The sequence below is a fragment of the Plutella xylostella genome, chromosome 2, assembly GCF_932276165.1.
Source record: "Plutella xylostella chromosome 2, ilPluXylo3.1, whole genome shotgun sequence".
Lineage (NCBI taxonomy): Eukaryota > Metazoa > Arthropoda > Insecta > Lepidoptera > Plutellidae > Plutella > Plutella xylostella.
Genome location: NC_063982.1, coordinates 1,620,836 through 1,647,429, shown reverse-complemented (window position 1 = coordinate 1,647,429; position 26,594 = coordinate 1,620,836). Strand labels below are relative to the sequence as shown.

At 41.9% G+C, this 26,594-nt stretch overlaps 1 protein-coding gene and 1 long non-coding RNA gene across 2 annotated transcripts; one reads left to right on the top strand and one right to left on the bottom strand.

Moving 5' to 3' along the window:
• Positions 1 to 253: 253 nt before the first annotated feature.
• On the bottom strand, positions 254 to 26,239 carry LOC105383797 (mothers against decapentaplegic homolog 3). Its single transcript, XM_048629573.1, has 12 exons — positions 25,880 to 26,239; positions 23,949 to 24,042; positions 21,346 to 21,451; positions 19,974 to 20,070; positions 19,405 to 19,494; positions 18,401 to 18,480; positions 17,062 to 17,248; positions 10,241 to 10,338; positions 2,680 to 2,787; positions 2,317 to 2,461; positions 1,699 to 1,827; positions 254 to 1,373 (listed from the first exon to the last, which is right to left on the bottom strand). The coding sequence occupies exons 1-11, from the start codon at positions 26,080 to 26,082 to the stop codon at positions 1,704 to 1,706; spliced, it is 1,332 nt and encodes a 443-aa protein (XP_048485530.1). The 5' UTR covers positions 26,083 to 26,239; the 3' UTR covers positions 254 to 1,373; positions 1,699 to 1,703.
• Positions 5,509 to 6,758, top strand: LOC125490428. Its single transcript, XR_007267676.1, has 2 exons — positions 5,509 to 6,194; positions 6,516 to 6,758. It is a non-coding gene; the product is annotated as an uncharacterized LOC125490428 (long non-coding RNA).
• Positions 26,240 to 26,594: the final 355 nt, after the last annotated feature.

Sequence of the window (26,594 nt, the reverse complement as noted above, 5' to 3'; positions counted from 1 at the left end):
TGCTTATATGTTACGGCTAATGTTAGAAGATAAACTGTAGATTAAAAAAAAACACAAACACTCACACCTTGTACTAATGTACTCCCTTGCGGGGTAGGCAGAGGTGCATTGCAGCACCAACTTTTCGCCAGTGTTTATGTTATCCCAATGTAATAGGGGGCGGGCCTATTGCCATTTTACGGGCACATCCAAGACCCGAGAACAAATATCTGTGTTTAAACAAATATCTGCCCCAGCCGGGAATCGAACCTGGGACCTTCGGCTCAGTAGTCAGGGTCACTAACCACTACGCCATTCGGTCGTCACTAATAAATCGTAAGTTTATTTTCACAGCTAACATTAGCCGTAACATATACAAATATTGGTTTCTTCACTTAACAAAGCTCAAATCATACGTGTTTCGTTTTGCTATGAAAATAAATTATTGTTTGTCTTAAATACATTTTTCACTTGTACTTACCATCATTTTGTTCCACAAAAATATTACTTACATATTTTATGTAAAAATTATATTTCTTAGTACAAGAATTTATATACTGGTAGTTTTAGCTTAGGCCCTCTAATTTAAAGACCTTTTTTTCAAATGAAATCTAGGTTTAGTTGATCTTTTTGCCAATACTTTCATTTTCATTTCAAAACTGCATTGATAGATTTAAATCCATAGATGTACCTTCATGTAGCTTTGATTATAAATTGCTTATTTTTTTTTTGCATTTTACATAAAATCTATGATCAGAGGAATTGAGAACCTCCTCCTTTTTTGAAGTCGTTTATAAAACTCCAAAAAGTCACATCTCAAGATTTAAATCCGTGTCTATATTTTTTGTTATGTCCTTATTTTTTTTAGACTAGAACTCTTAACTAATGGGACTACAGCAACATTCATACGCTCTGCTACCGCTACACGGATTCGTTATCGGCGTAGATGAACGGCGCGGTGATTGGCCGATTAATTGAGTTTATCGACGTCAATAAAGATCCTGTGTAGCAGCCGTTGTATGACAGTTTACGGGCATCTATATACGTATTTACGTATGTTTGCTGTGCGAAAATATTGTAGAACCATGGATGTAATATCTGACATTTTAAATTTTGCACTTTGAAATTTATAACATACACACATGACTATTATGGGCTGATGACAATGATTGTAATAATGCGCTTTTAGCAAAAAGCACTTTCGCACAGTCAACATGGGAACATCTACACAATAAATGTATATCAAAGATAATTATTTAAATAAAAATAAAATAGTCAGCAGAGGTATTTCTGTGTTTTGAGCTACGTACCATTTTGTATGTATATTTTATTTTTGTTTTAGAGTTTATTTCTTGTTTCATATCGTCAGCTACTCCAAAGCGAAGGGTTATAATCTGGAAACGAAAAAGATCATGTTACTTTTGACGAAATTAATTAATTTCAAGGATCATGATCACAACCAATCAAGTCCCCATTGCTGGGGCACGGTTCTCTTTCCAATATAGGAAGAGTTTTAGGCCTGAGACCACGAACAGGCAAACCCAGCGTGGGACGCCCTCCTGCCCGCTGGACCGACGACCTTAGGCGGGTAGCCGGTAGTGGCTGGATGAGGAAGGCCGAGGGCCGAGTGTTGTGGCGCTCCTTGGGAGAGGCCTATGTCCAGCAGTGGACGTCCCATGGCTGAGATGATGATGATGATGATGATGACTGTGTACACACCGGCACTAGGACATGGAGCTGCAGGGGTGGTGCGGGGTGCCCATCTGCGTCAGCACCCGGTCCAGCCACTGCAGGGGGCCGTTGAGGTGCAGCTCGATCCAGCACGGCGTCGATGTTACCGTTTGGCGTCTGTGGGCGGGAATATAATGTGTTATGATAGCCTCATTTTTACTAATAAGATTGGATATTGCCACGATCTTAGGGCACATGATAGGGTAAGCCAACGTGACCCTTCATAATTCTAGAAAGCGGTCACCGTAGCCAATATCGGCCAGGGAGTAAAATAAATATATTGGTTAAGTCGAGGGTTGCATGAAAGGAAGGCTCAGAGTGACATATAAACTGTTCTTTGTAAAACTGCATTCGAATCGTATACACCGTTTCAGCACTATAAACAAGCATTACTAAAGAGCGCACAACTTTCGAACGGCTAGACCGATTTTCATGAAACATATCTTAGAATACTCTCGAATTAGTCGGCTTTCCAGCTAAACAAGTCTCATTCGGATCGGTCAATCCGTTTCCGAGTTATGAAGCCCCAAAAATCTCCAAAATTTCGTTGTTTTTTTTACTGTTAGGTATCGTAGGTCAGGTATCATAATTTAGGTTCTAGGTTACCTATACTCGGCGCCCCAGCCCTTGACGAAGCTCATGCGTATGGTGCACATGCGGGTGAGCTGGAACACCGCCTCGAAGCCCTGAGACACCGACTGGGAGAGAAGAGCCGCGAACTCTTGGTTGTTGAAGATCTTCAGGTTGCAACCTGGAGAGGAGAATTGGTTGGTTTATTTACAAACATATAAAATTATTTGATAGTGCATTATAATATGTATTAAAATATCTTTGCTTCTGACATAACCGTAGCATCGACGGTTATATCCAAAACAATTTAAAAATTCCTGTTTTGCCCTTTGACCCTTTTGCTGCTTTAACGCTTAAATTTTTGGTCATCTTTCGTGAACCGCAGTGTATAGAACTAACCTGGCGGTATCTTGCACACGGTGGCCGGGTGCCAGCCGTAGCGCTGGTTGCAGTTGGGGCTCTGCACGAATATGGACGAGTCGCTTAGACATTCCGCGAAGACCTCGCCTGAAATTTACATAATTAAAATATTACATAGTGTAATGTAGTGAGGTTATAATAAAATTATGGACTATATTTTCTGGGTGTGCAGAGACAAAGATCACATAGATGGACAGAATTGAACGCGATTTCTCGCATTGGGGACTGAGACTGGGGTATGTGATATGTTTAATGTTCTTTATATATGTATATAAGCCTGACGAAATATATTCCTCGCGCTTAAAGAGGGGTGTGTTGTGAAAGCATTGTACATGCAAACTGTAATAAATGTATAAGTGCCTATTTCACAATATTTAGATACAGTTTTGCCTACACATATTACGAAAGGATTAAAAACGTTTGTTTACGCTAACGTTTAACATTTATTTATTTATTTATTTATTATAAAAACAATAATGCTTAACAGCTATGGCCAACACGCGATTATTACGATGGTTTCCTTAAACCTTATGCAGTGGAGACTACTGCACAGGTCCGTTACCGACGTAGATAAGCGTTACTATATTGCTATTTTCAATAAATACGGCGCCTTTTTATCTTCGTTGATAACGGACCTGTACCGCGGGGACAGTGAGTAGGTACATGACAGAGTGCATGTTGATAATACTGATGGTGCATGTGAGATACGCTACACACTGACCGCCGATGTAGTACAGCCGCACCCCCTTGCCGATGTGTCGCCGCGTCTGTTTACTATTATACAGTCAAGTGTATGACGACATGATGGTGTAGTGGTTAGTGACCCTGACTGCTATGCCGAAGGGCTCTATTCCCGGCTGGGACAGATATTTGTATTGTACCCGGGTCTTGAGTGTTAATATGTACCTATCTATCTGTCTAAAGGCCGGTCGGCAAACACAGAGAAAATCGAACGTTGACCTTTGCATCTGCCGCCCGCCATCAAGGTTACTGTGCGAGCGTGAAGGCACTATTACTGTGCACGTGCAACAGAGACAAACATATAAAGGGCAATGCCCATTTTTCGCTGTGCTCAGCGACCGTGCTTTAGATTTATCTACAGTCCGATACCCATATTATATGCTCTGTCTAGCTTGGAGTCGGATGGTCGTGCGTGAGATATCGCTATTCATCACGACCCATTACGTCCCCACTGCTGGGGCACGGGTCTCCTTCCAATGAAGGAAGGGTTTAGGCCTAGTCCACCACGCTGGCCAAGTGCGGGTTGGTGGACCCCAACACAAGCAAGCTTGTGCTGGGAGAGTTGTCGGGTAAGTGGGCAACCCGACTGTCAGATGTTTTCAAGCTGCCCGAAGGCCTCTGACTAGGCTTAACGACTGCTGCCGAAGCAGCAACCGGGACCCACGGTTTAACGTGCCGTCCGAAGCACGGAAGCGTCCAGAAAAGCACCACTTGAAATTGGTCACCCATCCAATGGCTGACCGTGTCAGTTGTTGCTTAACCTCAGCGATCAGTTACGATCACTGAGGCCCGCTCGACTACGGACGCTTCATATTGGTTTATATAATTTCAAGTGTATATTATATATAACTGGTGCATGTGAGATACGCTACACACTGACCGCCGATGTAGTAGAGCCGCACCCCCTTGCCGATGTGTCGCCGCGTCTGTTCCACTATTATACAGTCGAGTGTATGACGACATTATAGAGTAGTGGTTAGATATATCTACACAGATACGTACAAAGATACATTTTAACACCCAAGACCCAAGTACAAATATCTGTTTCGGCCGGGAATAGATCCCTTCGGCATAGCAGTCTGACCCTCTACATGCATACGCATACGCAATTGCAATCTCTGCCGCCAATATCAAGGTAACTGTGCGAGCATGACGGCACTATTACTGTGCGCGTGTGACAGAGACAAATATACAAAGGGCAATGCCCGTTTTTAGCGACCGTGCTGTATCAACTGTCCAATACCTATAGCAGATTCTACCTAGATTGGGGTCGGATGGCCGTGCGTTAGATATCCCAACATATTGGTTTATATAATTTCACGTGTATATATCATTATATATAACTGGTGCATGTGAGATACGCTACACACTGACCGCCGATGTAGTAGAGCCGCACCCCCTTGCCGATGTGTCGCCGCGTCTGTTTACTATTATACAGTCAAGTGTATGACGCCATGACATGATGGTGTAGTCTTTAGTGGCCTTGACTGCTATGCTGAAGGGTAGTACTAATAAAGGTTTGTACTCGTGTCTTGGGTGTTAATATGTACCTATCTATCTGTCTAAAGGCCGGTCGGCAAGCACATAGAAAATCGTACGTTGATCTTTGCATCTGCCGCTGCCATCATGGTTAGGCCTTGGTCTCCTATTTACGCCGTAGGTCGAGTCCAGCGTCACGCCGTAGGCCGCGTCACGATGCTCACTATAGAAATGTACTGATTCGGTCTCCCTCACACGCCGACGTTGGCGCGTAGACATAATGAACATTGTGACGCGGCCTACGGCGGTGACACTAGACGCGACCTACGGAGTAAATAGGAGACCCGGGCCTTACAGTGCGAGCGTTAGGGCACTATTACTGTGCGCGTGCGACAGGGACAAATATACAAAGCGCAATGCCTGTTTTTCGCTGTGCTTAGCGACCTGTATCAACTGTCCGATACTCTACAGGCTATGTTTAGTTTTGGGTCGGATGGCCGTGCGTGAGATATCCCTACATATTAGTTTATATAATTTCAAGCGTATATATAACTGGTGCACATGAGATACGCTACACACTGTCAGTCTGTGTCTCGTACCCACACGCGAACATCACGCTCCGATTTATTAAATCAAAACCCGTGGAAAAATGGCATACAAAGCCCTCGAAAGTGTTGTGCAAGGATTAGTAGGTACCGTAGCATCACTTACGACTAAAGTTAGTGCATTGGAAACATTAATTTGTGACCAAAATGCCCTAATAAAAACCCAGTCACTCGCAATTAACCAACTTGTTTTGCAAAGTACCTCCAAAACATCGAGCACCACGCAATCAGCAGCGGCTACAGCGCCGCCGCAGCAAACAACGCGCCCAACACGCAAAAAAGCTACACCCACGATTAGCGCTGCAGCCGCTGTCCGTGTTGGAAACCGAACAGCCAATGCTAGCCCGGCGCTCACTTCACGTAAAACGACTTTGTCCGAAGACTGCCGACAAACACCGATCGCCACTCCACCAACGACGCCCTCAACACCAATAACGGCCATTACTAATAACCTCGACAACGTCCCAAATGAAAAACCGAATAATAACGAAAAATGGACTACGGTCAGCCGACGCAAACGGAAGCCATCAATTGCTGCCATCCAGGGCTCGGCACAAAATACGACCATCAAAGGAGTTGATGTTCACAAACATCTCCACGGTTGCTTCTTCAAGAAATCGACGAAACCAGAGGATGTAATTGAACACCTCCGTGGAATCCACGCAGAAGGTCAGTACACAGCCGAATTAATAGCTTCTAAACGTGACACATATGCGTCATTTAAGATTGGAATCCCTACTTCAATCTTCGACAAATTCACAACTGCCGAAGCATGGCCAGTCAACATTAGCATCTCTGAATGGCTGCCCTTTCTCAGCAGGCCAAAAGACACCACCAGCACAACAACGGAAGACGACACACACTCACAAAAGTGAAAGAATAACGACTTCAAAGTCAATGACCGTTACAATAATCCACCAAAACGTAAACAGACTAGGTAGAAAGACCTTCAAACTTGAATGTGAACTTCAACTCCAGCCCTTATTGCAGGATGGTGCTGATATCCTGTGCCTAACTGAACACTGGCTTGAAACCTACCAACTACGTCAAGTGAACATACTTAACTTGAAGCTATGCGCCCAGTACTGCCGACCGTCCAGGGAAGGAGGGGGAGCATGCATCTACTCCAGGCCTTCACTGCTTACAATCGAGCGAAAGGAGGTCGCTGAACTCTCCGTTGAAATGCATTTTGAAGTCTGCGCGGCTGAATGTGTCGGTTTGGACCTGATAGTGGTATGCATCTACCGCCAACCTAAAGGTGACTTATCATTATTTTATTCTAAATTAAACGAATTGTTTTCACTTAACACTATTCAAAACTATAAAGTCATAATTATGGGTGACATAAACATTAATCTTCTAGTAAAATCAACTCATTCTAAGTGTTTAATTGATATTGTAAAATCATCAGGTTTTATCTCTGTGATTAACTTTCCAACAAGAATCACTGAAACTTCTAAAACATGTATCGATCACGCTTACACTAACGTACTAAAGTCTGATATTTTATTAAATGAAAGTATAAACTTGAACATTTCTGACCATTTAGGTGTAATACTAATTTTAAACTTATATAATAACTGTAAAAAAAACAACCCTACGTCCCAAACGCGTCTATTTTCAGAATGCAAGATAAACGCTTTCACAAATGCCTTATGCATGTATGACTGGGATTCATTGATGAAAAAATATATTTGTCCTGGTGAACAACTCAACTCTGTAATTAATATAACTAAACACATGTATGATGTACATTTTCCAATTAGAACTTATCCGTCAAAGAGTTCCTCTAGTGCATGGGTGAGCGACCGCGCCAGATCCTTACGTAAACAAATATCTTCAAAAAAACATGAATTATTAAAGCCGAATTGTAACATACAAACTAACGTTCAATTACTTGATCTTGAAATTAAATATAACTCCGAGTTATACAATTCCCGAAAACAATTTCTAAACAACTCGATAACAAAATATGACGGCAGCAACATGTGTAAGAAAGTATGGCAAGTGATCTCATCCGAGACCTGCCGCACGGGTAACAACAATGCACTAAACGTACTTGTTAGCAAAACCTCGGTAGATACTGTAGACAGTGAAGGCGCGCGCGACGCCGCGGCTGCCACCGCCGCCGCCTTAAACCGATTCTACATAGAAGCAAATAATAACTCTGCTAAGCCGGAAATAAAGAAGGCAATCACATTTTTAAATACCTACTTACCAGACCAAATACCAACAATTTCATTTAAATGTTTTACTTTACTTGATATATTGAAAGTAGTAAAAAACATCAAACGTAAAAAATCAAAAGACATATACGACATGTCTACTCTGGTACTTGACTATTTACCCCCTGTATTAATATCACTACTATGTTATCTATTTAACGAGTGTGTACAGTGCGGTATTTACCCCGAAGCTCTGAAAATAATAAAGGTTCAACCTGTCTATAAAGGGAAGGGCGACATGCATATCCTTAAAAACTTTAGACCAATATCACAAATCCCAATAATATCTAAGATATTTGAGAATCTAATCAGCCAACAACTCATGTTATTCTTCAACACAAATAATCTCCTAAACAAGCAGCAATACGCATACCAAGCCGGGCGATCCACTGTGCACGCTGCTCGCGATGTCTTAACCAAACTAATGAGTCACCTGGACGCCGGCCGACAAGTCGCCGCCATATTCTGCGACTTATCCCGCGCCTTCGAACTTGTCGACCATTCACTAATCCTAAACAAACTCAAACTGTACGGTGTTAATGGTTATTTTCTGGAAACCATTGCATCTTTTTTACACGAGCGTAAACAGAGCACACGCGTTAATAATGCACAATCAAACTTAGAAACCATAGGCCCCTGCGCTGTCCCCCAAGGATCGGTAATGGGCAATAACCTGTTTCTAATCTTAATCAATGACCTAACTACAGCGTCTGAAAACGTAGATTATGTTCTTTTTGCCGACGACGGTTGTGTAATTGTTAACGCCGAAAGTTACGAACAACTTAAATCTAAACTAAATAAAACTATCAGCGACCTATCTAACTGGTTCGCTGCCAACGGAATGGCGTTAAACGTTGAAAAAACAAACATAATTCACTTCCAAATGAGAAAAACCAGAGGCCATGAACTGAACATCGTTTGTAACAACTTATTAGTCCCTCAAGTCGACACAGTCAAATACCTAGGATTCACCTTTGATTCCGGCCTGACGTGGATACCGCAAATTGACAATATTTGTTCTAAACTATCATCAGCCTCTTATGCTCTTAGCAGATTAAAACCTACATTGTCTGAAGATAACATGAAAAAAGCCTACTTTGGATATTTCCACTCAATACTAAGTTATGGTGTCGATATCTGGGCCAACTCAACTGATGCAGGACGTGCTTTCAGATCTCAGAAACGTGCACTGCGCATAATAGCGGGTGTACCTTGGGACACCCCAGCAAAGCAACTATTCATAAAACTCAAAATATTAACGCTGCCGTGTCTATACATATTAGAAATAGCTAAATACGTAAGGCGTAATCTTAGCCTTTTCCCAACAAACAAGGATGTTCGTCCAAACACCTGCCCTCGCCGTGAAGATAAGCTGTACTGTCCCGGCTGCAGGCTAACTAAGTCTAATAAACTCATCCATATAATAGGACCAAAAATATATAACGTAATCCCTGAGAACATTAAAAACGAAACAAATGAGGCCACCTTTACAAAAAAACTTAAAAATATGTTGGTTAATTCGGCATGCTATACTATAAATGAGTTCTTTGACCTTACCTCGCCAACCCATGCACTATTGGTACCTACTACCAACAGTAACTCTCATAACGATGAAAAACAGTGTGTATAAAGCTTTCAAATAAGATACTATCATACTAAAACACAATGCAAATATGCAAATAATGCTGAAATGTTGTTACTTAATAGTAATACCTAAAAACTATTGATGTACTACCTAATAACTAAATTATTTATATGTATAAAGAAATACCTAACTATCAGTGCTTCTACTTTATGAATAAAATTATATAACTACCTACTTTAGCTAGTCTATGTTATATTGTATAAGTAACTTAATTATACCTAGTGCATAATTACCAATTACCTATACCTATGTAAATGACTTGTAATATTATTTAAGTTATTACCAATAAATGATTGAATTGAATTGAACACTGACCGCCGATGTAGTAGAGCCGCACCCCCTTGCCGATGTGGCGCCGCGTCTGTTCCACCACTTCGTTGCGGTTCACGTTGAATGAGGGTATTACAACAAGCTTAGGAAGGCAGTTTAGACCTTGGGGATATGCACAACGGTTGCATTCGAGAGAGCCAGGTGCAGGTACTCACACCCTCACAGAGAATATAATAGAATAGAGGGTATGACAGAGGTATGACGTATTTAAAAATCTATTGTGTGTTAATTTCCTATGGGTCACAGGAACGTAAGTGGTTAACGCGCCATGTTGAATTATACTGTTGGTTGTTTTCCTTGCAATTCTAGTTCAATTAGTCTATTATATATCTATCAGAGCTAGTAGCACGAGGCGCATTTAAGACGTGACATAAGTTTTTCATCTCGCTCACTCACATCGCGCAGCCTCAAGAGCCAGCGCAACGGAGAACTTTTGTCGTGTCTTAATTGCGCCCCGTGCTAGCCCTTCAGATAGTGAGTGACAACAGTGCATGTGAGATACGCTACACACTGACCGCCGATGTAGTACAGCCGGACCCCCTTGCCGATGTGTCGCCGCGTCTGTTCCACCACTTCGTTGCGGTTCACGTTGGATAGCAGGCCTAGGCAGAACCTGGAATGAAAAATATTCATATTAACACAGTTATACTATACCTAACAACTTTGTTGAGAAATTACAAGGGAGTGGTGGGTATTCGTGGCAACGTGGTACGGTCATCATAAGGAACTTTGAACCTCTAAGAGAACTTGATTCTGCGCATTGGTCAAGATATGCTTCTTAAGTACCCAGTTATACATTTTTATAACATTTCAAAATGAACAAACAGTTTATCATTTATTCAAACATTAACAGTTTCTAAGGTACATAAACGTATAACTACTCATCTCTGTGGAGTGTCCGTAGTGCGGAAAGGAAACAACCGAATACCATGGAAGCTAGTTTATTACTAACAGCTAATTTGACAGATGCCCTTATATATAGGTGATAGGTATGCAACCTTCATGCAGGTTGCATGCTCATATACTACACTCCTCCACCACTATTTCAAAGATTATTATCACAAGAAAGAAACAATGAATATGTTGGAAATTCTAAAAATATTGTTTATAGTCAATATTCTTCCTAGGTCTAAGTGTACGACCGTTATTATTTACAATGTCAATATTTACATCATCTAGATCTCTATGCACATTAGCACTACTCTCGTCTACATCGTCGGTCCGCTCCAGACCAGAACTCGTTGCGTTATCATCGCAAGTTATCATTCCCTCGCCCTCACCACCTCCAGCGTCTCCGGCGCTGTTACTCTCATCTCCCTCAGACACAGCTGCTGCCTCAGTAACTGACTGTTCGCGCGAGCCCTCGCTGCTGACATTCTCAGATGATGATGAAGCGCGCGGTGACGGTGGTGGTGAAAGCGGTCGCACCGGTGCATCATATATTATAACAGGAGTATTTACATATGAATCTTGCGTATGTACAATCCGTTTCTCTTCTACATTCCTAGGCTCTTTACATTTCAATATTTGGTCAACATGACGAGTTCCTAAGGTATCAAAGTCATTGAAATAAATTTCATACATTCGATTCCCTATCTTCCTTTTTATAACTCCGGGCGACCAAATAAACTTCCTAGCAGTGAACCACTTTGCTAAAACTGTTTCACCTTCCTCGAAACACCTACTTCGGTTTAATGGTTTTAGTTCGTCTGAAGCGGATGTACCCGTAGTGGTAAGGTGCGTTGGAGGTTTAATAAGATCTAACCTACTCCTTAAATCTCGGCCAAACATCAGTCTAGCGGGGGTCATACCCGTCGCACAATGAACAGTGTTGCGGTACTCAAATAGAAAGCTTAACAATTTGTCTTGAATACAATGTGAAGACACATTACTGTTATCAGCTAGAATACATTTGATCATCTTTTTGCTACATTTGACTGAGTTTTCCGCCTGACCATTACTACACGGGTGATAAATCGGAGACGTCACATATTTAATGCCATTGTTTTTACAAAATGTTAAAAATTCTGCAGAACAAATCTTTACATCATTATCAGAAACAATAACCGTTGGCACGCCAAACACTGACATTAAATGTTTCAATTTCGCGATGAGCGCCTGAGTGGATGTGCCGCAATTCATGTAGATGCATTCCAGCCATTTGCTGTAGGCATCGATCACAATAAGGTACGTGAGGTTACCTATCGACATATAATCTATGTGGATCCGCTGCCAGGGCCCGGCGGGGCGCGGCCAGGGCGCCGGCGCGGCGCGGGGCGGCGCCGCCCGCAGGCCCGCACACGTGTCGCACGCGCCTATCCACTGCTCGATGTCCCCGTCTATACCGGGCCACCACATCCTCGACCTGGCCTTGCTCTTTGTTTTGACAATCCCAAAATGCCCCGAGTGGAGTTCTCCTAACATCTGTTTCCTATGCACTACAGGAATTACAACTCTATGTCCACGGAAAAGACACCCATCATTTACTTCCAAATCAGTTTTAACTTGAAAATACGGTAAAACTGATTTGCACATGATTTTTCGTGGCCACCCGTGTTCCATGTAATTCATAACTGTCTTAATAACAGGATCTAAATTTGATGCTCGTTTTATCGACTCAAATGAAAGAGGCTCCACGTTCGCAGTCAGGAATTTCAGAGAAGGCAAATCTCCGTCGTCACCTTCCACTACCCCAGCAGCCAGCGGCGATCGAGAAAAATAATCCGCTATCAGATTATTGCTGCTGCTGATATATTGCACCGAGTAGTTGTAGGCCGACAGAATCAGCGCGTACCTTTGTAGCCGTGACGCCGCGGTAACCGAAACACCCTTATTTTTATCAAAAATCGCTATTAGAGGTCTGTGTTCCGTTTTTAGTATAAATGGGTCGCGCCTGCCGTACAAATATTGATGAAAATGCTTGACACCAAATATAATCGCTGTGGCCTCCTTGTGGATCTGGCTGTAGTTCCGCTCACTCGGTAACAGCGATCGCGACGCAAAAGCGATAGGCCTCTCCCTGCCCTGGTCATCCACATGCACCAGCACGGCGCCGAGGCCGGCCGGGCCCGCGTCCACCGCCAGCACCAGCTGCGCCGCGGGGTCGAAGTGCGCCAGCACGCGGTCGGACGCCAGCTCGCGCCGCACGGCCGCCAGCGCGTCCCCGTGCCGCCGCGTCCACTCCCAGCGCGCGCCCGCCTTCAGCAGTTCGTGCAGCGGAGCCAGAAGCGAAGACGCGTTTGGAATAAAATTCCTATAATAATTTACTACGCCTAAAAATCGTTTTACCTCGAGTACGTTGGTCGGAGCTGGCGCCTTTAATATAGCCTCTACCTTAGTCGGGCAGGTGCGCAAGCCGTGTTTGTCGATAACGTAGCCTAAATACGTCACGCTGTCTTGGAAAAAAGAACATTTAGCTTTTTGTAATCTTAAGCCTGCATCCTGTAGCCTTTTGAAAATTTCATTTAACCTAGACATGTGTACCTGTTTGTTAGGCCCAGTAACACAGATATCATCCAACCAAACGCTAACTCCCTCGATTCCCGCGAGTAAATTTTCCATTAAACGTTGGAAAATAGCCGGTGCGTTCGCTAAACCATACAATAACCGCGTATATTTAAAAAGCCCCTTTGTCGTATTGATCGTTGTAAGAATTTGTGACGGCTCTGACAACTTGCACTGGTTATAGGCGTTACTTAAATCTATTTTAGAGTAATGTTCTCCGCCACCTATCTTAGCAAATACCTCCTCGATGCGAGGCAAAGGGTATTTATCAATTTCCATATCCTTGTTCAGCGTACACGAATAATCACCAGCAATTTTCACCTTACCATTTTCCTTAAGTACGGGCACTATTGGTGTCGCATACTGCGAGTACCGCACCGGCACCAGTATGCCGGCGCGCACCAGCCGGTCCAACTCCTCCTCCACCCTCTCCTTCAGCGCGAAGGGAATATTTCGTGGTTTAAAGAACTTAGGAGTTGCACCATCTTTTAGGTGTAAATCTACTTCAAACTTATTAAAGCAACCTAACTCATCTTTCCAAATGTCTGGATATTGCTTCATCAATTGCTGCACATCCACGTCAGGCACACTCAACGCGACATTGTTAACAGACGTTGTAAAATGCATGTTGAACTTTGACATAAATTCACGGCCTAACAGTGGGGGCCCGCCATTCTTAATCACGTAGAACCTCACGTCCTCCGTTTGGTTTAGATACGTTACTCTGGCAACAAAATAACCCACTGGCGTAATTTTATGTCCGTTATAGAGACACATTCTTATGTTACACTTTTGCAAATTACAGTTCCTAAATCTATCTATGTACAAGTCGTGTGAAATAATACAAGTGCCCGATCCGGAATCTATCTCCATTGACAAATTTACATTATTTACATTAACAGTTACTTTAATAGGGTCGTAACTTACATACCGAACGTTGAAGCACTGGCAGTCCTCACACTCAGGCACGCCCGGCACCTCTGCATCCGCTTCAACATTATGCAAATGAGAACCTGCCTTTTTACACACTTTCTTCAAATGCCCTTTTTCACCGCATTTTCGGCACTTATAGTTTTTGAACCGACACTTGATAGCCTCATGAGCCTTGAGGCCGCACACTGCACACCGCTGCGTAGACTCCGCCGCGGCCGGGGCGCCCCCGGGCTCCGCGCGGCGCGGAGCGGGGGGCGGAGCGGCGCGGCGCTCGCAGCCCGCGCGGTACACCGGCGCCTCCGCCGCGTGCATGGCCGCGCGCGCCGCCCGGGCGCACGCCGCCTGCTGTGCCATCTCCATCGCCTTCGCCAGCGTCAGCGTGACCGCGTCTTGCTCGACCAGGCGGTCCCGCTCGGGGCCTGCACCCAGACCCAGCACGAAGCGATCTAGTAGTAACGTGTCCAGGGCTCCGCCAAACTCGCAATAAATCGCAAGTCCCCGAAGTCGCGCCGCCCAATCCTCGACACTTTCGCCATCACCCCTCGAAGCATCGTAGAACCTTGCCCTATCGGCAAAGATCGACCGTTTAGGAGTAAAATGACCGTTCAGTAATTTCACTAAGCCATGAAAGTCCACCTCTTCCACACTACGCGGGTACGCTAAATTTCGCACCAATTTATACGCGTCTTCCGAAATATGCGTCAACAACACTGCACTTTTATGTTCCTCCTCGATGTTATTTAACTTTATAAATTGCAATAATCGTCCGTGAAATATTTCCCACTCGTGAATTTTATAGTCAAAAACACTCAAATTTCCGATTACCGACGCCATTATTTACAAAATTTTCACCAGAACATTTTTAAAGGAAACAAAAGCGCTTCATTTGTTTTTCTTTTGTTTTTGAGGGTTCGCTCGTCGCCAGATGGAGTGTCCGTAGTGCGGAAAGGAAACAACCGAATACCATGGAAGCTAGTTTATTACTAACAGCTAATTTGACAGATGCCCTTATATATAGGTGATAGGTATGCAACCTTCATGCAGGTTGCATGCTCATATACTACATAAATTACAAGGGAGTGGTGGGTATTCGTGGCAACGTGGTACGGTCATCATAAGGAACTTTGAACCTCTAAGAGAACTTGATTCTGCGCATTGGTCAAGATATGCTTCTTAAGTACCCAGTTATACGGCCGAATGGCGTAGTGGTTAGTGACCCTGACTGCTGAGCCGAAGGTCCCGGGTTCGATTCCCGGCTGGGGCAGATATTTGTTTAAACACAGATATTTGTTCTCGGGTCTTGGCTGTTGATATTTATAATTAGTATCTATCTATCTATATATTTGTGTAAATATATCAGCTGTCCGACACCCATAACACAGGTTCGGCCTAGCTTGGGGTTGGATGGCCGTGTGTGAGATGTCCCCACATATTATTATTATTATTATTATACATTTTTATAACATTTCAAAATGAACAAACAGTTTATCATTTATTCAAACATTAACAGTTTCTAAGGTACATAAACGTATAACTACTCATCTCTGACTATGTATGAAATTAAGTATAGTATATATAAGCTAGTGAAAGCTAAATCATGTATCTGGATCAATGACAAAGGAATAAAGAGAGGACATGGCATATCCACGAAAAAAATGCGCTTACCTAAACTTTGGTGTCAATGAAAATGGCGGCGGTTTTCTTGAGAAATGTAAACAAACAAATTGTTTGACAGCTGAAGTATAGTGCCACAAACTTATCTGTTCCGGTGAGAGCGAACTAAATTGGTCCATACCTCATTACTTACTAATGAATTTCATATTGACATGACATAGCGGTGGTAGCTCAGTCGGTTAAGCGCCCGCTTCTCAACCAAGAGATGCGGGTTCGAATCCCGGCGCTGACATGTACCAATGAGTTCTTTTAACTTAAGTACAATGTATACCATCGCTCTTACGGTGAAGGAAAACATCGTGAGGAAACCTGCATATCTAGATTTAGCACATCTAGATATGTGAACCCACCAACCCGCAGTGGACCAGCGTGGTGGGAAATGGTCCAAGCTTAGGAAGGCAGTTTAGACCTTGGGGATATGCACAAAGGTTCCACTCGAGAGAGCCAGGTGCAGGTACTTACACCCCCAAAAGAGAATAGAATAGAATAGAATAGACATGACATAGATTATATGGACCAATTTAGTTGGCTCTCACCGGAACAGATAAGTTTGTGGCACTATACCTTGTGTTTGGATGTCAATCAACATGGCGACCGGTCGCAATGTTGTAATTTTAGGCAAAGACAAAACTACTGTTGTCCTTTTTTACGTACGATAACACTAATAAGTTAAAAAGAGACGACGATATATTTTTAAATACCGATTTTTATGCCAGGTCCTCTCTTTATTCTTTTGTCATTGATCTGGATCCTTTTTGAGGTGCGGAAAGAATGTTTCAAAGCTGCGCGACCTCATTGGTGCACGCTATGCTACTCAGCCGCTATTGGTCGCAATGAGCCGTTTTCCTTGACAGCTGTCAGTTGAGTTTTTGTTCAAGCCGATAGATGTCGTGACAACATAGTGTTGAGTTGTAGTTGTATCAAACGTCAAATATTGCACACAGAGAGCAAAGAGGTTGAAGTATTAAACTCAGAATAAGAACTCACTACTTTTAATAGTACTTCTATTTAGTCTAATTTACAAGTTCAGAATGTGTATATTTCAAGCGTCGTTGCTGTAGAGAACGCCTGAGGGCAGATATAGAATTTCCTCTGTGGAAATAAGATGTGGGCTGACACAAAATCTGTGTTCTGAGGGTTTGATAGTTAGTAGAACTCAGACAACGCCATCTGTTTCTCCAAAAATGAAAACTTTTTTTTTTAACAAACGGCTCATTCATCTCACCGCTCGCTGTTGCTGGGGTCAGTGAACCCGTCGACGGTGATGGAGGGCTGCGACGCGTGGAAGGTCTCCCCCACGCGCGTGTTCAGCTCGTAGTAGCTGATGCTGCACCAGAAGGCCGGCTCGTGGTAGAGGACGGGGGCCGCCTCCGTGGCCAGGCGGGGCGGGGAGGGCGTTAGGCGGGTTAGGTCTGTGAAGGAGAAATTGTAGTGTAAAGATTAACTGCGTTACTATAAAAAAAACATTTAGTATCCCTTCAGATCCCGAGAAATCTGAGGCAATTAACAATCTATTGTACGAATGAGCCGCCGGGACGTGAGCGGTTAAATGGGTGTTTAAATTAATATTTAATACATGTATAATGCGTTTGAGAGCAAACTGGCAGCTTTTAACATTACGTCTAAGTTTTGATGGTAAGGCAAAAACATGATTTAGTCAGTGTCCACGTACACAATAAAAAGAAAAGCTTTATTAAAATGAATAGTTACACAAAATTATAACTATAACAGGGAAATCATGGTCCAAGCATAATAAGTCTAGGAATCAATGTTTTTCACCAAAAAATCGACTATCGCTATTTTTTATACATTTAGGGCGTCTTGCACAACGAAGTTAAATAAAATTAAATAGTTTGTCTCTTGCTCTGACAGTATAATGTCAGAGCAAGAGGTCATAGATTTAATTTTATTTAACTTCGTTGTGCAAGACGCCCTTAAAGTTTGTTTTTTCATCTCAGATAGGTACTAAACTGACATAAAGTTAAGCGCGATTAAGTGACGTATCGTTCTATTGGGGCGGGACAATCGGCTGTTGATGAACCGTTCAGAGTCTGTCAATTTAGTATCTGAGATTAAAAAACAGACTGTATTTACTTCTATGCTCGTCCAGTGTCCTACATTGTCACTCACTCATATTGTCGTTGTGATCCATGGGGTGTAACTAAATATAAAACTAAATAAATATATGTGGGGACATCTCACACACGGCCATCCGACCCCAAGCTAGGCAGAACCTGTGTCGGACAGCTGATATATCTACACAAATACATAGATAGATAGATACTAAATATAAATAAATATAAAACACCCAAGACCCGAGTACAAATATCTGTCTTTAAACAAATATCTGCCCCAGCCGGGAATCGAACCCGGGACCTTCTGCTCAGTAGTCAGGGTCACTAACCACTACGCCATTCGGTCGTCATAATAATATATACAATAATAAATAATAATTAAATAATAATTTTAACATTTATTCCTATCGCTTTTCCCATATGTCTATTGACAAATAACCTTTTTATTTGTATACTAAGACTTGTCGAGTGTCCTACATTGTCACTCACTCATATTGTCGTTGTGGTCCATGGGGTCGCCGTCCTCGCTCATGTACCCCGGCGGAGGGGTCTCCACTTGGGACGAACTCCTGCCGACAAATAGAAAATGTAAATAAAGTGATAAACATTGAAAAATTATTACTATGTATGTATGTAAGCCTGATAGACGAATTAAGAAATTGAATGTTTTTACGATTATAGTTCAATAATTTAAAAGTTAGTTCATGCTTACTGCTACACTTTCGGAACACCCTGTATAGATAAATAGTCAGGAGACTAGAGAGGATGGGTTGCCCGCACTTCTTTTCTACTATCTTCAGGAGGTCGAATAGATAGAATAAATAAAATAGAATCATTGATACCTTTGTTTTTTTTATAATTATAAGTAAATAACTTTAAGTAGATCAAAATTATAACACCGCTTTCTCTCTAGTCTCACACATGACTATCTATCTATGTTGTATGTATATGTTAACTTGCTGGGACAGACCGACACATAGATACACACAACACCTCTCTCTAGACTCACACATTTGCCGCATCATCCTACAGACCGACACACAGATACACTGCACTCATAACACCTCTCTCTAGACTCACACACTTGCTGCATCACTCTACTGACCGACACACCGTCACACATATATACATAAAACACCTCTCTCTAGACTCACACTTGCTGCATCACTCTAGTCTACAGACCGACACACAGATACACATAACACCTCTCTCTAGACTCACACGTGCAGCGTGGTGTTGCCCGGCACTTGCTGCTGGATGGTGGCCTCCAGGTACATGGCTTGAGGGCCTCCCACGCTCGCTGCATCACTCTACAGACCGACACACAGATACACATAACACCTCTCTCTAGACTCACACGTGCAGCGTGGTGTTGCCCGGCACTTGCTGCTGGATGGTGGCCTCCAGGTACATGGCTTGAGGGCCTCCCACGCTCGCTGCATCACTCTACAGACCGACACACAGATACACATAACACCTCTCTCTAGACTCACACGTGCAGCGTGGTGTTGCCCGGCACTTGCTGCTGGATGGTGGCCTCCAGGTACATGGCTTGAGGGCCTCCCACGCACGTCTGCATCACTCTGGAATAAGAGAGAAAAATTATTGTTTAGAGTTGAGAAAAGGAATAAAAGCGAAATAGAATCTATTTATTATACTGAGGATTTTGTCCCATTGACCGAGCCCTTTGGAAATAATGGGAGACTATTGGTATGTTAAGTATATAGACAAATAAATAGTAGATATAAATAGGTACCTACTCAGTCAATCTTTCAATACAAAGATAGACTCTGAAACCGCGGGAAAAACTGTTTTTTTTTTGTTAGATGTTAGATAGGGTATGTAGTGTACCTGTATGATAAAAATCCCCTGTATAGTAAGATACTAGAGGTTGTATGGTAAAAATAGGAATTATTAAGTAAAGTTACATTGGCGCTGTTATTTTTCCATATGTTAGTGTAGTATCGTACATACAACGCTAGTGAATTGCCACGTTAGCCTGTGATAGGCCTACTGTTGTAGTCGGGGAGTCAAATACTAAATGTTTCTGTATCACACTCACGGGTCGAGGGGCTCGTGGTGCGCGAGGCACTCAGAGTAGGGCGGCGGGCGCGGGGAGCCCTCCGCCACGCCGCGCGGCACCAAGATCGGCGGGAGGGCTGCAGAATAGAATAAAATATAACTTTATTGGTCACCACAATAACAAAACATGTAGGCCGTGCTGTAGGAGATATGAGGGAAATTAATAAATGGATTTGACATATTATCTCAGCTAAGGCAACACACAGGCTTGCTGCTCCAGTTTGCTCAGGAGCTAGGCTGGCTGAGCTGAAATTAGAGGGATATGTATATGTCGCAGGCAACTGGTTTAATCTCCTGTTTGATTGAACCGCTAGCCCGTTCATTGGATGACGCTACTCAGTTGAATGACTAAAGAACAACTCGTCAAGTGGTTGACTGTAACGTCCAACGTCTTGACTGAACGTTATTCAGCGAAGTCGTTAAATGGGATATAGTATAGCAACTTTGTAATGTCTGGTTAGGATGAACATGACTAGACAAGAGTCAACAAAAAGACTATTTTACAAAGCTCTCATCTCACAAATTAACTAAACAATAACAATAAACGTACCTTGATATTGTTGTTCATAATTATCCATTTTCAGCACGTTTTTTCTTTGAAACTATCCGCCGACGGTGTAATAATAAGTAAATCCATGTTGTCACACAATTTTAACATAAATAACGCACTTTAAAGCTAATTTATTTGCAAAAAATAACAATACAAGTGCTTTTTGTGTCAGCTGTTCGCTGTTAGACGCCATATTTGTTTTATTCACCACCTGACTGATTTTAAGTCCGCTAACTAGTTGGACGTTTTGTGACGCTTGTACATTCAACGTTCGGCCTAGTCATACAACTGAATAGCGTCATCCAATGAACGGGCTAGCGGTTCAATCAAACAGGAGATTAAACCAGTTGCCTGCGACATATACAAAGGTTCCACTCGAGAGAGTACAGGAGCTTCCCCCACAGTATTTGTATGGACTATGATGTCGATTCTGAAGGCCCATTTTGAATTTAAGTTCTGTCGAAACATTAAATTCTTTGTTGAAAAAAAGACTTTATGAGTTCTCCGTAAATCAAATTTTTCGCTAGCAAAATTAAATGTATAGTTTGACAGCACTAAATAAAAAATTGGTGCCTTCAAAAACGTTCGGTTCGTCAGTCGCTGATTGCCCAGGGTGCACCGGACACAGACAAGGAACAGGCGTCACTCGGAGAAGCTCCTTGCACCCCAAACCTGATGATCATCCCCACTGCTAGGGCACGGGTCTCCTTCCAATGAAGGAAGGGTTTTAGGCCTAGTCTACCACACTAGCCTAGTGCGGGTTGGGGGACTGATAATGATAAAGAAACCTGAGGAGACTCACCGGGTGTGTCGATCCGGGTGTAGTGGTACGGGTTGACGCACACCTCGTCCTTCTTCAGCAGATACGAGAACTCACAGTGGTCGACTGCCTTCAGTTCATGCTGGCTCTGAAACATTTACATTCAGAAAATGTATAAGTCTATCACTTTGTAAATGGTAGTGTAATGAGATAGGGCTGAGAATAGTTACAATTTTATTACAACCATTGTTTCTATTATTAATAATTATGTCTTTTTTTATTATACTAGCCTACACCTCAAAGGCCATTTATGATTTGTTTATGTTTATAAAAGACCAGATAGATGATGCACATGATTATATTCATAGATATATTTCATCACGACCCATTACGTCCCCACTGCTGGGGCAAGGGTCTCCTTCCAATGAAGGAAGGGTTTAGGCCTAGTCCACCACGCTGGCCAAGTGCGGGTTGGTGGACCCCAACACAAGCAAGCTTGTGCTGAGAGAGTTGTCGGGTAAGTGGGCAACCCGACTGTCAGATGTTTTCAAGCCGCCCGAAGGCCTCTGACTAGGCTTAACGACTGCTGCCGAAGCAGCAACCGGGACCCACGGCTTAACGTACCGTCCGAAGCACGGAAGCGTCCAGAAAAGCACCACTTGAAATTGGTCACCCATCCAATGGCTGACCGTGTCAGTTGTTGCTTAACCTCAGCGATCAGTTACGATCACTGAGGCCCGCTCGACTACGGACGCTTCATAGATATATTTGAGTGGTAAAAACTCTAAACTAGTAAAAGAAGCTAAAACAATAGGGAATATGCGTAATTTTTTTAAATACTTTTATTGGATAGTTTTACATCACTTTATTATAGTAAAAAAAAATTCAACGCCAAAATAAGTAATTTAAGGTATTTTAAAGAAAGTTAAAAAATTACAACCATCACGACCACTTTGAAATTCCCGTCAGGATGGCGGGCTGTCGTGACGTCATAATCGTTTAATTTCACGGCTCAGAATAATGAGTCCCGTCAGTCGGCATAGATTTTTTACCTAATTAAGTAATCACAGAGTACTTTTGTATTTTCAACAAACCAATGTTGTCATGGTAACAAACGAAAAAGGAAGTGTATAAAGTGTGATCAGTGGCTGTTTTGTAATGGTAATAAAGTGTGACCAGTGGCTGTTTTGTAATGGGAGCTCGTAAATAGCTGCTAGTAGCTCTTTTGAAATGGGAGCGCGCAAACCAGAGGACCTTTGTACACAATATTACGCTATTATGGCAATATGAATATAAAGTAATATTTGTATTGTATGTAAGTACTTACTGTAACTTTGGTTCTCAGTAAGAGAGACTAGGGTTAGTGGGTCATTCTATTCTATTATCTGTGGGGGTGTAAGAACCTGCACCTGGCTCTCTTGAATGGAACCATTGTGCATATCTCAAAGATCTAAACCCCCTTATCTAAACTATCGAATAAGAGTATAAAAATATATGCATATTCCCTAATATTTGGGCACACGGCTCTCGACTTTTCAATAGTCTTTGCTGTCCTTTTCCGCAGCTGGCCACAGTTTACTCGTTCATACTGCGTAATAAATTTAATGTGTCCAGTTCTTCTGATTACGAGAATTCTTCCATAACTTAATTTAGAAAAAAATAACAACTTTAAATATACTAACGACTGCCATTATAACCCAAAAGTAGAAAGAGCAACTTGTGTCATGTTCATGTCATAATACTTACAATAAAAATTTAATTTTATTGTGTTGCAATATGGAGCATATTTGAGTGGCTTGTTGACTAGCGAATGGCTGTTTACGCCTCATTACAATAGAACAACTAGTGGCAGCCCATACACTACCAACAAAAAATATAAAAAGTCCTAAACTTTGCAAACAAACAAGCATATCAAACAAGAAGTGGAGAGGTTATAGGAGGCTAGGATCTACTCGTATTGGAAGAATTTTTATGTGATCCATCGTATCTGATCACAACGAGCATCACAAATACTCGGTGACATTAACATTTCTTTGTTTACACTTGACATTTATTTAACTATACGCAAACGCAAAGAAGTTATTATTCTGAGATTGATATATAAAGAATTATGACGTCACATCCGCCCTAAGAAAATGGGTGACGTTTCTCGGAAGTTAGAATTTACTTTTCAACTTCATTTACTTGCTCAAAAATAAATTATAATCAAAAATAATGATGGAGTCGTAGTTATGAAACAATAAAGTTTATTATAAATAATATTTGACCTTTATTTGAACCACTTGCATATTCCCTATTCTCATGCACTAATGCTTATCTGACATAACTTCTAAGGATCTGACAGATAAGCTATGATTGTTAATTACTAACATGTGATGGTGGTAACTGGTTACATGGTAACGAGACCCAGTAGCATTTCAAACTCAGTTGCTTAATGCAGACCCAGTCAAGGTCTGTATGATCTAACCACCAGGCCAGAAGGTCTAGCACAGGGCGCAAGACGCGCACGACAAGACGTGACAAAAGTTTCCCTCTCACTTTGAGAGAGAGTGTGGCGGAAAACTTTCGCTACCCCGTGCTAAGCCTTCTGGTCAGGTCATGCTACCCTGTGTAATTATATATTTTTTCTATCCTTTCTTTCTCACCTGCAGCTGCGGCCAGCGCCACAGGCGGCAGTACACCACGTGCGGCAGCCCCTTCCGGTAGTGCCCGTTTACTCCGTTGTCGTTTGGTTTAGCTCTGCAAGGAGAGGAAAAGAAACAAGTTAACATCTTAAAGGAGACAGATCGCCAATTTGCACATAGAATAAAATTTACAAGCTTAATGGTTTCTATTCTATGTGGGGTTTCAGTACCTGCACCTGGCTCTCTCGAGTGGAACCTTAGTACATATCCCAAAGGTCTAAACCAGCTATACTCATCCTGCGGCCCGCCATGAGAGATAATAGGGAATATGCGTGTGTTTTTCTATATTATATTCGATAGTTTACATCGCTTTATAATAGTTTAAAAAAAACAAAAAAATATTGCTTGTGGCCCGCGAAACCATGACTTAAACGTTTTTGTGGCCCGCGAAAAAAAAAAAGGTTGAGTACCAGGGGTCTAAACTGTCTTCCTATGCTTGGAAAATTTCCCACCTAACTGGTCCACTGAGGATTGGTGGGTTCACATAACTAGATGCTGGGTAAGTGCCCGCTTCTCACGCCAGAGATGCGGGTTGAATCCTGGTGCTGACATGTACCAATAAGTTCTTTGAATTTAAGCAAACACATTAATTTTTACAACTTGTATATTTTTAGTGTGCCAGCACCTAAGTTTACAGATTCATGTTTATTTATTATGATAGAAATCAGTATGGCTTCCAAGGATAGCTCACATAACTGGCATTGTAATTCTAGATTCATAATCTGTCTCAGAGGGTAGATAAGTTCAAGGAGTTAGTGTTAACTCAAGATAAATAGAATGATGATGGATATAGATGTATATGTAGGGACATCTCACATTAAAAATGTAATAGGTATATTATTTAAAAAACAGTCAATAACAAAATAAAATTTGTGTTTTTTATTACTTTGCAGTGCACATGGACACTGGAAACTATAATTTAGAATCACAAATTGATGGTCTCACCCGGGCGGGACTGCCAAATGCAATATAATGGTATAAAATAAGTCTAAGTTTGCCCCAACTCTTTTTATTATATCTACAAAAGGAGATAGATGTTAATGAAACTATACTAAATACTTTGTGACAAGTTATACAGGGAAATACCCATAAGAAAACAGCATGTCTAATGCCTCATTGAGTTATAATTATAATATACTCATGGCCAATCAATTAAATGGATAGGATCATAACAAATGATCAATATCCAATAAGATTATGTCTAACTGGAAACCAATCATCATAATAAAAACCCTACAAATACATTTAGACTACTTCCCATTCATTCTTAGACACAACAAGAATAATGTTACCTTGAAATCAGGACCGCCGATTTTCGGCACTCCTTCCCAAGGACACACGACACAAACACACACAAAGAAGCCACTAACAATCACAAAACTGGCACAAACGTGGAAAAACACTTTTCCTCAGTTTACAGTGGGGAAATACGGAAGATCGCGAATAAAAAAACTGTCCGCCATATTATAGAGGCTTCGATTTTGTTTTGACGGCGCCGCCGCGGCCGTATGACCTTTGCAATTTTGCGTCTGTCTTGTAATACCCGGCCGAATTCAGAAGGTCACCTTACAGACATGAAAAACACGGGCCAGACGGATTTTTAATTCGGTCGCATTCTAGAGTCCGTCGCCCGGGTATAGCCCGTCCGTGATAAAATACCTACACCGGACGTTCCTTTACACGCAATTCTAAGTACAAATAAAAACTAAAAGACATAAACAAATTACGACAATGGATTTGCTCTGGCGCATTTCGGTACCATTTGCTAGGGCATAGGTCGATATTTGCATTGTTCTAATGAGTCTAAGAAATCTGTGTAATCAATAAATATGTTTAATTCTTATAAGCAGGAAGAAAAACACATAAAAAGGATAGTAAAAATCAATACACACCTTGGAATAGTAACACATTTGGTGTGGCTACTCTGACTAGATATGGCTTTCTCTAATTCCTCGAGGGCCTCACTTTTCTTCAACTTCTTCACTAAACTCTTTACAGCCTTTTCTGACCATTTATCTTCGGCAGCGGAAGAGCCCTGTGGGCCCTTTTTCCATCCCAAAAGTCGCTTCACTACAGGTGGCGTTAGCGGAAACATGCCGCAGCAGTTCACTCCTTAAGGCATGAAAATTATCACCGCTAATATGGCTTAAATGTAATCAAATTAGACCACCAAAACAGAAATTACGGACTTTATTTGTTAGAAAAACTTTCAGCCATATTAGTTGCTAAATAAAAACTGACATTTCATTTCCACTTTGACATTGACAGTTTGACAGCAGTACATTAGTGACAGTGGCAGAAGATGTATTGCCGTTCGAGACATATAAAAATATTTTACGTTTTTTTATTATATGTTGGTTTTTCATGTAAACAAGGTTAATAAAATTCTTAAATTATTATTTTCTGAAATCGTTGATTAACATTTAAAATTTATGCATATTATATTCCGAACTAGAAGCACTAATATTCGTAATATAAATTATATGATCTATGATAATATAAACTTATGAACGAATCTGACACTTTCTTAAACCATAGACATTTTATTTTCACTAGTGACTAGTGATGGGATCGTGTAATGTAAATTACAAAAGCCCCGATAACCGA